A 14,860-nucleotide genomic window follows, 5' to 3' on the forward strand; every position below is an offset into this window, starting at 1 on the left:
TACCGATTATGTCCAAATTCATCAGGATATATGAAAAGTATGCAGTACACATATTTTCAAGCATGAAGGCTCAATACAATTACTTTTATCTACAACCCAAGATTATCTCTTTATAAGTCCATCCCTTGGTTCATTGCACAATTCTTCCCAGATCCCTTCCAAAATCCTTCTCCAAGATAATGCTAACTAAACCACATTTCTCCCACAGCTTGTTTTATCTGTGGCTACTGTTAGTATAACATTATTATTATGAAGATTGGACCTCATAATTGAATTAATTGATTCTTCACTAAGACCTTAGTTCTACTTGGTCAGACTGTCTTAGGATGAACTAACCCCAAAGAAGACCCTAGTTGTTACACGATCCCAGAAAGCAGAAATCACAGAGAAATGAAAGTGAGATCAGCAAGGGAGAAAAGCCAGTGAAGATGTGATGACCAGGTTACTGCTGTGGCCAACTGAGACTCAGTCCCACTGGGGACTTTCTGGTAAATCACATACAATATACCTCAGAATTATCTTAACTAAGCAACCGAGAAGGTGGACTATTTAATCACTGACAGCCATCCTTCACTGGTTCAGGGTTGCCCATGGGGGCCTGAATTCCCTGGCATTTCTGAGCAGCCTGTATACGTTAAGCAAGCATCTGTGACATGGGAGCAAGGCCTCAGGCAAAAAATCAGAGTCACACAGATGCTTGAAGCAGGAAGCTGTCAGTGACTACAGGAACTAGTCTACCACATGGAACCAAGCCCCTCAGTGTTCCTTCTCTTGCCCCAAACACTCCTTCCCACCCCAACTCCTGCCCCAGCCTACCAACCTCACAGAAATACTGTTTGAAAACTAGAAACCGTGGGTCTCACAATTGCTAAAATTACCCCAAGCTCCTATATTTCTCAAGGACAGCACTGTCCGCGTTACCTACAAGGAGACAGAGATAGCTGTTTCACTATAACTTGACTTAATTATGATTCTAATACAATTCTAGCATATGCGATCAAAGGATCTATTCCAAAGATGTACAACCTGATTTCCTGAAAGAAATTTGCTTTTAAGTCATAATTAAGGACCTCTGTGATGAGTAAACAACAGAATTGTTTATACCTCTTCAACTGCTCTTGGCATTCCTAAGGGGGAAATTATGTAGAGGAAAATGTCACACAATTCTTCCTCAAAAGTGGGATGAAGACAGAAAATCAGACCAAACATTCCAGTTTAAGTAAGAGGCATCACATCATCTGCCTTTATAGCATAGTCCTTCTGCCTTGGTTAGAATCCCAGCTACACACTCACATGTGACCTTGGGCAAGCCACCTAACCTTGCCAAGTCTCAGTTTCCTCATCTGAAAGTGAGGACAACAGCCATGCCTATTTCGCAGGGTGGCTGTGAGGAGGGTTAATACATGTAAAGTACTGAACTGACATAGCAATCACACAATAAATGTTACCTCTGATGATTATAATGATTATTAATGTAATATTGATTTAATAATAATAATATTCTCATTCAGCTGAATATTAAAAATGGCATTTGCTCCTTTGGGATAATTTTAGCCGAATTTGATAGGCATGAACAACATACAATCCCATTAATTCTGCGTATATACTGAGAATATTGAGAATGCAAGAAAAGCTGACGAGATCCTAAGGGAATTTCTGATTTACTCCTTAAGACACACTGCCTTTCCTTGTGCCTCTTTCGATGTTACGTCTTAGTGAAATGCATTTAAAAGATGCTATTTGTCAGCTGGAGGCAATACTGATTTATGAAAATCACAATAGTTTTTGAACAGTCATATGTATGTTTATTCTTTGTGCAATATGCTCTCCTTAAACATCATGTTGCCTAATTTATTTTAAATTTAGGGACTTTATTTATAAATCAAAAGAAGCTGAACATTTTCTAAGGAGAAGCCCACAGGGTGGCAGCTATATGACAGTAGCCAAACATCTGCTCTAATTTCACCTGCCTGTTGGATTGCCCAACTACCTATATTCTTGGGACTGTGGCCAAATCCTAGCCAACTGGTATCAAAGTAACCAGGATCTTCAAGTAAATGATTCTGTTTTGTTTTAATAAGAATCTCAAATTCATAAGGATTAAGACAAATGTAAGATTTAAAGCAAATGAGCAAAAGCTACCTGGCCAAGACCTTTGGAACAAAAGAGGTGGGAGAAATTCAGACAATTCATGCCTTAATTAAACAAACAAACAAACAAACAAACAAAATTTTGAATATTCTAACTTGTCAGTACAGTAATACAGAAGTTTGCAGGAACCTCTGAGATGTAATCTAATGTATTTGCCATCACCTACACTTTTGTTCTCAATAAATCTTCAGGTATTTTTCACTAAGTAAAGATTATCAAAGTTCACTCCAATCTTAAGGTTACAAGAAGAGATGTTTAAAATATTCTGCAGTTCTCTCACTTTTTAAAACTGAAGGAGAAACCTCCACAATGTTTGTCAGTCAAAACGGTAGGTATGTATCTTTTATGGAAACAGGTTCCCATCTTGTGGACTTCTCAGAGATTACTTCTGAAAATCATTTTTGTCATCTTTCATTTAGTTAGGTATGAATTTATACTAAATCTCAATTAACTAAACCCTTCAAACTTTATCTTCAATAAACTAGAAACCCTTTGACAATTGAGTGGTGGCGTTATATATGATTCTCTTCACACTGTATTTCCTTCAGTAACGTTACATTTAGGAAATGGCTCAATACCACAATTTCTAAAAAAGATCTGAGGACAGTTTTTTTAAAATATAAAAGTACCACAGTACATTCCCCTCCTTCCCACCTTCAAAAGAAAGAAAGACAGAAACAGAGAGAGAAAGAAAGAGATTAAAGTAGAAATACCATTAAAAAAGAAAGTCAGCTATGTATCTTTACTTACTCTGCTCCTAAGTTCCATGGATAGTTTTCATAGAGACTATTTCACAGTGTCCTAGAAACTATTTTACAAAGTTGTAATTATTATTTCAACTGCAGAAATAATCTCATTTAATTCCAACAATGAACATGGAAACAATTATCATTATCACCTTTTTGCATAGGAAGCAGCTAACACTAGGGATATTAAAGACGTCAAGATTTCACACCCATTCAGTGGCAAAGCCAAGTTATGAGCCCACGTCTGTCTGAGTCCAACACTCAGATCCTCTCGGCTATGCTTGGACATATTTTCCCTGAGGTCCTTGAAATCAAGGGCCTAGTTCTTTCTCATCTGAAAGCCTTCTGGAACTAAAACAGTGCCTACTCCAGAGGGGGCTCAAGAAACTGCAGTTAGTTGAAGTTATTAAGAGTCATTTGAAAGCATGAGTTGAAAACTTGGTACAGGGAAACCCACAATTGCTGATAGCTCAGAATTCAAATACATGTCTACAGCCCGGTCACTTGTTAGATTTGGTATCTTCTGAGTCATAATAAATAGGTCATCTGTCAAACAGATGATGGAAACAGATCAGAAGAACTCTACCATCTGCCAAAGAAACTTAAAGACAGGTAGCCACAATATGTCAAGCACCAGAACTACTTCGGAGATGCAGTGAGAAAGGAAACAAGTTTTGAAATCTTAAAGCCATGGTTCTAATTAAGGCCCTTTGACTTTCTAGCAACAGCCATAGGAAAGTTGCTTTATCTTTCTCAATGTCCCTTTCATCAACATAAAATGAGAAAAAATATATACGTATATGTATCCCAGTTACATGCTATGTGTTTGATGGAAGCCAGCATGATTATTCCAGTTACTGTCAATTCATCAATTAAATAAAATACGCACTACAACCACATGCCTGTTCAAAATTGTATTTTCAAACTTTAGTGAATGAATGCTTTAGTGCAACTGTGGTATTAAAAAAAAAAGTCACACATAAAAAGAGACAGATGTATATCATTCACATTTTGGCTCTTAAAAACATCCTTAACATGGGTTTAAAAAAAAAAAAGATCCCCAAGGTTACCTCATCTGCTATGATTTAACAGCAGTTTGACGTTACGCTAAGGAATGATAGCAAAGTGCTGTATCTCTTCAAACTTGGGATTTACTGCCTGTCTGAGACTCTGCTTATGCCAAATTAAACATCCAGTCTCATGTCCCCACCAGAAATAACATAGCACAGCTTCCTGCTCTACTCCTGGGTTGAATGAGTCCAAACTGAAGAAAGGGAGACATGATTTCATTTAATCATCTGAATCATTGTTTTCTGCGTTCTCCTGAATTGGAGGCTATGGGGGGCAAGAGGGAGTTTAAAAGAAATCACCATGTAAGTTACCAGGCCATTTAAAGGAAAAATTTCCTTTGAAGGCCCTAGATTTGAAAGGCTCAAGAAAAAGCATAAGAATAGTAGTCCTATTAATGAGCTGCCCAGAAAGTCAGCTTCCCCAAGTCAGTCCACAGCACCCAGCTCCTGAGGCCTCAGGGTGCTGCTAGAATCTCTCTACCTGTGAGGCACAAGTGGCCCTGCAGAACAGATGATGCAGTGCTTCCTTCCAGCAGCCACCACCCAGAACTCTTGAAGAGTTTTGTAATATAAGAGCTTGAAGAAATGAGATGGTAAATGGAATAAAATATGCCCTGGAGTAGAGAGGTCAAGGTTGGGGGCAGGAGGCGGTGGGGGGTCAGTCCGAGGCTAGGTTTTTTTAAGGTGAAGGATGTGATCATGTATCTGTCCACTGATGGATAATACAGATGTTAGAGGAGATCAGGTGCAGAGCAAGGCCTTTAAGTAGGCAAAATGAGGAAAGGGACAGTTCATCCACTGTGACAGGAGGAAAGGAAGTGCACTACATGTGGTACCCATGTAGGAGTTTGGGAGGTATGGTAGAGAAGAATGTAGTAGTTGTCTTCTAGCTGTATCAATTTTTAGTGGCATATGAGGCAAAGTATTTGGCTAAGGACGAGAAGGGAGGAGGACGACCCGAGAAGATGCGAAAGTCATCACAGGCAAGGTAAATGTGGTAAGACTGCTGAGTAAGGCTGAGGACAAGACAGTCATGAATTGAGAGTAAGAAGTCAACACAGTACTTAAACGTTTTCTTCCAGCTATATTCACTGCTTCAGTACAGGCAAAGAATAGATGGAGTAGTAAGTCTGATCAGCATTGGGACTTGCCAGCTGAACACAAATAAGACGGTGCACTCATCGAAGTCTAGCTCCACTGTCTTATCATGACGTGCAGCATCACCACCACCTGGAGTCAGAGTCGGCATCGTCACAGGATTTCCAAAGGACTCATGTGCATGCATAAGCAAGAGAAATAAGTGAGTGGGAACCAAGTGAAGACAGGAAAAGGTCATTAAGAGCAAAGGAGGCTATGGGCAGCCAGCCTGTTGCTTTGGTCCTCTACGTGGATTTTAGACCACCAAGACTGGTGGCAGAAGAAATGACTGGGTCAAAGGAAGAGATGAACAGAGCCATATGGAGGTCACTGTCCACGTGATTACAGATGGCCTGGAAGGCTTGGGGTCCTGGTGGTGACTGAGGCAAACGTGTAAGGAATGACAAGACTTGTCCTGGTCATCTTTCAAGGGAAAGATGATTGTAGTTGTGGTCTCATTCTCCGGATTGGCCTCTTGGGTAGTTTATACTGATCATGGAGGCAACACTGTAGCGGAAGGAACACAAGGAACTCTGTGAGCTCCCTCAAGTACTCCTGTGGGTAGAATGAACTGGGAGAGAGATGGTCTTATCAGGAACACAGAGTGAGCTTGGCTGGCTTCTGTTAGATGCTCGTTAGGAAGGGATTATTTTTATGTAAACAACAATTGTTAAGCATTTCAGGTAGAGGTAGCCACTCAAAGATCTATGCTGCACTAGAGGGTGTAATAACTCTGCATAAGACTGGAGAAATTTGTCCCTCTTGAAAAGAAGAGAAGCCAAAAAGAAGAAGGAAGAGAATGAGGAACAGAAGGTGAGCAGACTCATGTTTCGTGTTGTTCACGACAAACTCCCTGGTATCAGCCAAAGGATATGGTAAGAAAGGTGAGGTCTCCCACGGGAGATTGTATAAATTTTATCTATACAAAAACTCCATTTTTCTTTAAAATTTTCAGTATGGTCTCCTATGCTCTTAGTGTATTTGTGAATGGATCTTCTATAATATTGGAGAGAGGTAGACGCCAGTGTGGGTTATGAGTTCAGAAAACAAAGGAGAACATGCAAATACAGGCTCCAAGGAAGTTGAAGAACTTTGGGAGAGAGTTTTAGATATACACATGCTAGGAAACTAAGGAATTACCATGTTAGTCATGTATCTAAAGGGCAGCGGTCCCACTGATAACTGTGCATATACATAATAAACATAATAAAATACACATTTTTGAAGACCAGCTGCTTTCTCTGCACTCTCCTCTCCCATCCCTAAAACATGTCTATCTTTACAACTGTAACTGAAAGGTTGAGAAACACTGAACTAATACCAATGCACTAAAAATATTAACACAAACATTATGTCATTATCATTTCCTTGGGCTAGGTACTTCTCAGGGACCAAATCCACTGCTAATGAGAACAAGAGAAGCACTGAAATCAAAAATTCTTTTTAAAAATCTGAATTCCCAGAAAAGCATCTACCAAAATGTTCAACAATAGCAAAATGCTTACCTCAATTCTGTCTACTCTGCTTAATATACTCGTGTTCAGAAAGGTGGCAGCCAAAGAATGGGGAGAAAAGAGCACAGGTGGATACTCAACCCTAGAAGTTAAGAACTGCAGGTATACAAAGTAACACACAAATCAAGGCTCACTACTCTCCAAAACTTTGCATTCCAGGCATTCAAGGTCCATGATCCTTCAGATAAGCTTCAATAATAATTGTGGAGAGTGAGCTGGGCACCTTGACTAACTCCTGAGACCATCAGGGTCTTCTGTTACAGACTTTTAGCTCCAAACTCAGGCAACTCAAATTAAATGCAAAGCTGTGATTATTATGGAAAACTGAATTATAATTATCCTGGAATTCACCCATAAAAATATTTCCCAAATCTATTTCTTAAAAATTGAAAACAGACCAGGGTCTACAAGCGTATCTATGATCCATCTCAGTATGTTAGTTTCATTCAAGCTAAATTTGCATTTGTTCCTTAATCACAGGGCTGAACCAGTTCTCCACCAAGAGGAAACAAATCAATTCCGGGCTTCTGAGGAAAAGGTTTAGTAGATCTTCTCTTATTTCTTATAGATTATAAAGTTGCAATCAATTAGATAAAAATAGGCACAGTATCCATTCTATGTGATTGGGACAATTCAAGAAGGAAAAGTAAATTTCTGTCTTCAAAGAACAGAAATACACACACACACAGACTTTCCCATATCTTTTACATATCATAATAAATCCAAAGATTCTAAATTTCTTTTCACCTCCCAGTGAAATAATTGAGAGCACGCCCAAGATGCCAGGGGTCTCCATGTAAACACCCAGGAGGGATAGCTGAGGTCTACACAAAACTTTTTTTAAAGATATTCTATTTTTTTAAATAAGCAAAAAATAGCCTGTAAACCTTACGCCTGAACATAGTGAACACCTCCCTACCTGATGTTATCAGGAGTAACACCACAAAGCCTTCCAACCCACAGATACTTTCTCCATACACAGCAAAAATGGAAGCCCGAACTTTCATTATTTGAGATGAATTCCCCTGGGTTCCAACACTGGCCCCTGCTAAAATGCCCTTGAGAGGGATTTCCATTATCAGTGATGAGGACAAATTAGTGGATGAGACCCCTTAGCTAGGAGCAAGTCTGATGGCCAGCACTTGTGGTGGAGCAGCAGAAAGGAACTGAAATCACAGCACTCTCCTGTCAAGGGTGGCACGATCCGAAAGAATATTCAATAGAGAGTTGGAGTCCATCTACCTAATCTAGGTATCAGATTTCTTATCTGTAAACTAAGGCTGAATATCATGAGCTCTCGTTTAAAAGAAAGACTTCTGTGAAGTGAGCTAGGTTTGACTAGAAGTATAGGATCAGCCACAAAGGGCTAGGAAGTTGGAAAGCCAAATGTCAATAATGGTGGTCATAACACCACTGCTGGAGGGAAGATATGCACTAAGGAAAATGTCTCCACAACTATAATTATGCCAAAAGATTAAACAAATGTATTACAAGGCAGTTCTACAGGGAAATCTTAGTAATGCCTCAAGTGTAAAGGTACCATAAACAGAAATAGAGAAGAATTCTAGATTCACATCAGGTCATTGTTTTCCTCCAATTTGTATTTTAAAAAAATGGAACCTAATCTAGTTTCGCCCAAGGAGATGCTGTTCTTAAAACTAAAAGACTGATCGGCAGTGTTGATGCATTTCCATGCAAATGGAAAATGCTGACTTTTATATGTTCTTTCAAGAGCACGAGTACTGAAATGACTTTAGTAAAACAGTCCTCCTTCATTCAAGAGATATTTACATAGTACCTAGTACGTGCTTCTACCAGATATGAGAAGGGACACAAGGATGAAAAGGACACTTCTGCTCTTCAACTTACAGCGTGGTACGGAAGATACGACAAAGACATTAGTAAATACAACAAGATTATGATGCAACCAGGCTAACCAAGGTTAGGGGTTTGGAAGAAGAGCTAGAGTTTTTGTTTTTTATTTTTGAAAGCTCACAGTGTCTTCACATACTCATTCGCACTAGCCAAAGTCAAGAATTTCTGAGGAAAAGCTTAGACACTTAATAAAGAACAGCAGCTCCTGAGCCATCTGCTTTGCACAAAGAAATGAAGCTCCTTCACACGCAAATTTTCATTTCATTTCAACCCTGTGAGGATATTGTTGTCAGATGGGGTAAGTAACGTTTAATTTATAATTGACATGGCGAACAAGCCATGCTTTATAAAATGGCTACAATCAGTGACTCTTTTTGCTGAAAAAAAAAAGCAAACCATCATATGAGTCCAAAAGTCACTGACTTTCATCAAGTTCTTTTGATCCATTTAAGTGTCCTGTTACTAATCGTCTCATGAAGAAATGTGCAAAACACAGAATTTAAAGTGAACAACAGAAGTTTGTTACACCCAGACAAAGATACACAGCAGGATACCCTGGAAGTTGTTTTTAAAGGAATCATTTCTCAAACTCCTATCATACAAAACTGCAGGTTCTAGGAGCCCAATCCCATGTTGCTGTATTCTTACCTGGTAAGGAACAATGCTGCCATGAGCGGTACCCCAGTGTTTTGCTTCCTGCTGGCCAATAAGATAATCAGCAGCTACCTGGGTCAAACAAGCCACCTACCGAAAGAAAAAAAAAAGCTAGTTTACTAGTTTACCTATATTCATAAACAGAAACTTATAATAGGAACATTCTCATCTGATTTCATTTCATGTCATTGTAGAAGGAAAAGAGAGAGAAAAACTGTCCTGTTTGATTGGAAATTATGCAGGCAACCACACTTCTGTTGTACAAAGAAAAGAAGAATGGTATTACATTATTGCATGAGACAGTAAGTGCTGAGTAATGGTCAACTGAGACATATAAACACAGAAACATTCCGCTCCTGGAAAGGTCATCTGAAGGCAGAGGTTGACCCAGCAGATGGAATCCTGATCCAGCCTTTAGCATCAAAGCAGTAGCAAAATACATCAGCAACTGGTACGTTCCTTCCCCCTTTTACTTTCCATCAATAGGACACAAAAAGAACCTACATCATCACTGAGCAGGTGAACTCATTAGAGTTCACATTCCTCTAGACTTCTCATATCATGAAAAAATAAGAAGAAACTTCTATTTTGTTTAAGTTAGTTTAGTCAAATTTTCTGTTACTTGTTGCCCAAAGCATTCTTACTGACACAGAGGATCAAGATTATTTAACTTGTTTTTTTTTTTATTCATTAGTGACTCATTCTCCTTTAAGCAAAAATGACTCTGCTTCTCTCAACTTGGTCCTGTGCCCAGATTCTCATAATTATTTTGGCTTTCAAGAGCCACAGCTCTATTAAAGGAGCCATCTAAAGTTTTAAGGTCAGCCTCTGGCTCTTGTAGTTTTTATATACAGATACTGAAGACCATACTAATTCAATTCCATATGAGGATAATGACTTGATTCCTGGTGATCTGTCACTAAGAGCTTACGTTCCAATGACTGTCCGTGCCCGCAAGAGCCCAGAACGATGGGAAGGAGGTGACCAAACAACCACTTTCCATAGTTTACAGAAGAAAAGCTTCTGGCCTCATAGCATAATCATGACACAGCATGGGGCTTGTCCCATTCTGTATCATTGGATGTGATTAGGAATCTACCAAGCCAGCAAGTCAGACATCCCAAACTGAGACTGGCTACTGAAGCAAGCCAAGGGGTGATTTTTCAGGGCTTGGTGCTGCAGCCTGTCATCGCCCTCTACCTGGCACGGTGGCTGGCCTCCCACAAGGGCTGTCACTGGGGCTCGGCCTGGATGAATCTCCTCTCAGCAGCAGCCGTTCTCCTTTACTTTTTCCTTTGGATTTACACTCACTTTTATGTTCATTTACTGCTCTGTTGAAATTGGAGCTGCCTTATGGCAGCTGGTTTGGCTGTACTGCCCAGGTGGCAAAACTAATAATCTTTGAGTCATCCACTTCTGGACTTCCATCTGGCCTTGGGCATTTGAACCATGGAGCATTCCGGGGCTGCCTGGGGCTGCCTGGGGCTGCCTGGTGCTAATCACCATTTCACAGATCACTTCTGTGTCTTTCAAAATGGAAAAATCAAATCAACATTTTGTAGTCAAAATGTACTGAATGGGAAGGCCAGAGTCACGGCTTCTAATTTCTGTCAACCTCTAGATGTACAACTGTAGGTACATAAATCAACTACACTGACCTTCAGACATCTTCCCTATCAAGTCTTGGGCATTTGCCCAACTGTTTTCAAACTTTTTTAATAAAAAAACATAACTCCTGTTTCAAACCAAATAATACATGGTCTGGTTGAAGTAGGGGCAAGCTTACAATGCCACCCTACGAAACATGAACACAGAACACAATTTGCAAAATAGTAAACGGTCTTACATTGCTTCCAAGGTGTACACTTCTGCCACGATTATTCTTCTTAACAACATGGCAGATAAAAAGATAACCAGGGATACAATAGTAGTCATTTTCCCATGAAGGCTCTCCCTGAAATGGGGGACATTTTCTCAAGTCTGAGGTTTTACTGTAAGAAAGGTGCCTTTTTAATCTAGTTATGTTGGGAGTGGGGGGGGGGTTGTTCTTTTCCAAAATTCTGGTGAAAGCCACTCTCAAAGGAGCTCTGGTGCTAATGGAGGCCAAGAATTCACACTAATAAAGGCAATTCTTTGTAAGCAAAAGTCACAAGACCCTTGGTATTTCCACTTTTCTCACTTCAAAGTCAAATGATAGTCAATAAATCAACAAGAGCAAGGAGAAGTGGGCTGAATGGGTGATGCTAAATTTACTCAGACGCTCAGCAGGGAAAGGCACAGGCTAGGTGCTAGGCTGGAGGACAGCCTGGCTGCCTCATCTCTTGCTCACTACGTCATTCTTTCTTCTCAGCTGTGACTTCTGTGTTTCTGACCCTGCCTTGATAAGCTACCCTAGACAACTATTTAATAAAAGTAGCCCCTCTTAGAGGGAGTTTGAATGAAGGGTCAGAATTCACCTCACAGTTTCCAAATAGGATATCATACCCATTTTCTCCACACAATGGTAGCTCATGAAAACAGAAAGCATTTCAGAACTAGCATGCTCCCACTGGGCAGAAAGATTAAATAAGATTTTACGCTGATTGCCATCCAAAAACAAAGGTGTGATTTGTCAGTAACTACTCAGAGGCAAAGTTGGGGGTGGGGGATGAGGTGGGAATCTATTTTAAAAAAGAGACCAACAGGGCTAAACTTAGCAATCCAATGTTTAAAAGGGGCATTACAGATCTGAAAGTAATCTGCTATTTACAAAGATGTATTTTAAGGCAAGAGAAGGGGGAGAAAGCCAGCAGCTATGACGTGATTATGTACAAAAAATCAGAGGTTTCCTGGCAATTAATGACAAATTTTCCACAAATCAAAAGAATGCAGGATGTGATTTTTAGGTTAATAACTACATACTGTAGACCCATTCTAAATATTGCATTAGATCATTGCTTTCATTCCCTAAACTTAGGCTCATTATTTCATCATGTGGATGCTGTATAATTTACTCAGAATGTTGCCTTTACATGGTTTCATCTAAACAAAAAGCCAACTTTGGTTTAATAATAATCATTCTGACAGCAAAATTATTATTTTAGATAACATAGTGGGTCCCGATAGTCTTTGTGCACACCACAAAACCAACGGCGTGGTCAAAGTGGATCTCAAAGGGCACAGCCCCAAAAGGCTTGAGGAAGAATACGCCCAATTATTTCCCAAAGGAGTCCCATGGTGTCTGGCACCACGTTTACTTCTACGAAATGAAGATCAAGCTGCAAGAATACAATCTTTCATCTCCAAAAGGACAGCCAAGTATTACAGGAAAAAATGGGGAAAACAAGACTACAAATCCATTACATCAAAATGGGTCATTTTTCCCTCCTACTCCTTTGCATCTATTTCGGCCTCCAACTAAGCTGGACTAAACACTAATTATGCATCACTTCTGCACCTGCCTGTATTCTATCAATCCTATCTCTGCTTTCTTACACAAGCCACTTTAAAATTAATAATACATGTTTTCAAGTAAGGGCTCTCTCTTAGGTTCTACTGTGGACCAAAAAAGTTAAATGTCATATACCTTAATATCATTCCCCATGACTCACAAATTTTAAGAAGATGAATGATAGTGTTCAGTCAAGCAATCCACAATACCTCTTGACAAACCGTCACCACCAAATTTTTACCAGTCTTTGATGCAGATTTTGTAAGTGACCAAGAAACCAACACACAGGATAATGGAACAATTATCATAAAAGCCTTGCTTCTAGCATGCAGAACACAGTGAAGCCAAATGGCAGCTAGCAGCAATATCCTGGGGAAACTAAGCTGCCTGAAGTTTCTGTATCTCCACTGAATTAGGAGTTTGATTGCACAGGTCAGCATTTTGAAAAAATAAATAGTAACATGAATTCTAGTGCTGATTCCATGGCCACCTGCACTTCTATGAAAACTACTGTAATACTTTTTTTGGTTAGGCTTGATGTTTATTTTATATTTATTTACTCATTTCACATAGAAAACAGATGATTATATCAAGTAATGACTCTGAGAAAGTAATGTTATCACCACCTAAACTACTCCCCGATCTTAGAAAATTGTGCGGCATTTCCATACCGCTAGAATACAGAGAGTCAAATTACTTAGAAACAGAATATAGGTTTTGGAGTGTTCTGTATATACACGTTGGCATTCATGTGGCTAGTTTCACGTCACAGTTCAGTGTTTGAAGTTATTCTCTACTTAAAATTATTCTCAATCTCAAATGAAAATCCAACATATGCCTTTCTTAGGAAAGGAACCAGAATTGAGTCCTGATCTCTATTTACCAAAAATTTACACCATTGCTGGGGGGAAGTAATCTTGTACTTTAATATGGCTCTGAAAACAAGGAGTTAAAATAAATTCTCAAAGCATGTAACTGAATTCTGAGGAATAGCTTCTAAACTAAGCCAATCTAAATCATTAAAAATAATAGGTTTCATCTGCTGTTCTATTAAAATGATAGTATGGTGTTAAAGGGAGAAGAAACCTAAAATCAAGCATAAAAGGCAAGTATAGAAGGGAACAGAAGAGTTACACCTATAGAAAATCTTTTGATCTGAACTACATTAGGGATTCTTTAAGTTTTTCCAAAGAATAAGTTATACTTACTACTTTTAAGTTAATGGTTTATAATTACGGCTTTTATAATATAATGACTCACCAACTTTCTTTCCATGTAAATAAATCACCTCAGAATTCATAAAGTGACAAGTATTGAAATAGTCACTAGGTAAATTTTAAACTCCTTAAATTACATACATAAATTGGAAAAATGTCTCAAGGTTGAATTACTGGGCCACAAATATAACTGACAAAATAAACGATGGAGGAAAGTGTTACTATTTTGATATAAATATTTCATTCCACGATATTTTTCAGATGAGAGCCAAGAAAATGCATTATAATTTCAAAATTATAGCTAATTTCATTTTCCTTTGTATATATGTACATTTCTATCACTTTATATTAAACTTTAAAAGAAGAAAATATCCTAAAGTTTAATTAAGAGTTTTAAACCACAGGAATTTACTAATTTATATCTGTGAACAGTGATAAACATTTGGTAGGAAAAATACATATAATTCTTTGAGTTCAATGTGCAAGGGGCATAACTTTACTAATAAAAATAATTTTAATGGTGTTTAATTTTAACGTAATTCTTATGATATGTTTACATAAGTATAAATTGGTTCATCTTATTTACATTTCTTGGCCATGATACTGCTTTTAATATGTTTAGGAGATCATGAAAAAGAATTTGTCAAACCCCGTGGTTTCTGCATGATTGGCATTAAAGCTTTTCCTGCTGGTATTTAATGAGAGCTTTGGATCAAATGTGTCAGAAGTACCTTCTAATTAAACAGCAAAAAATTAGAGTCTGTAGCAAAATGAACTTTGTTAAGACTTAAGATTTTGCTTTCCAAAGAGTTATCTGAGAATGTATATAACTTAGTGACGGTACTTCTAGTGCAAAGTAGAAAGGAACCCAGAACAGAAAAGCAGCTTCTTACCTCCGCAGGCTCAGAGCATCCTCCCCCACAGGCCTTCTGAGTTTCGGCTCCTTTGAAATGTCCGCGCCTTCCCCTCCGCGCTCCTCCTGCGTGCTGTTTCCTCACGGAAAGAAAGTACATTTTCTCCCCAGTCCTTCACATTTCATTAAAGCCGTAATAGGGTCACAGTACTC

General features: G+C 38.8%; 1 protein-coding gene across 2 annotated transcripts in view; it reads right to left on the reverse strand.

Moving 5' to 3' along the window:
- LOC116278414 (uncharacterized) overlaps positions 1-14,830 on the reverse strand; it is a 94,559-nt gene extending 79,729 nt beyond the window's left edge. For both annotated transcript variants that reach the window (XR_012065919.1, XM_072952549.1), the window contains exons 1-2: positions 14,688-14,830; positions 9,142-9,237 (exon numbers count right to left, since the gene is read on the reverse strand). Coding sequence is in view for 1 of the 2 variants with exons in the window: in XM_072952549.1 (XP_072808650.1) it covers positions 9,142-9,237; positions 14,688-14,807 (216 nt within the window). In the remaining variant the exon portion in view is untranslated. The remainder of the gene's footprint in view (positions 1-9,141; positions 9,238-14,687) is intronic.
- Between the last annotated feature and the right edge of the window lie 30 nt (positions 14,831-14,860).

This window comes from Vicugna pacos, chromosome 31 (assembly GCF_048564905.1).
Source record: "Vicugna pacos chromosome 31, VicPac4, whole genome shotgun sequence".
In the NCBI taxonomy this organism is placed as follows: domain Eukaryota; kingdom Metazoa; phylum Chordata; class Mammalia; order Artiodactyla; family Camelidae; genus Vicugna; species Vicugna pacos.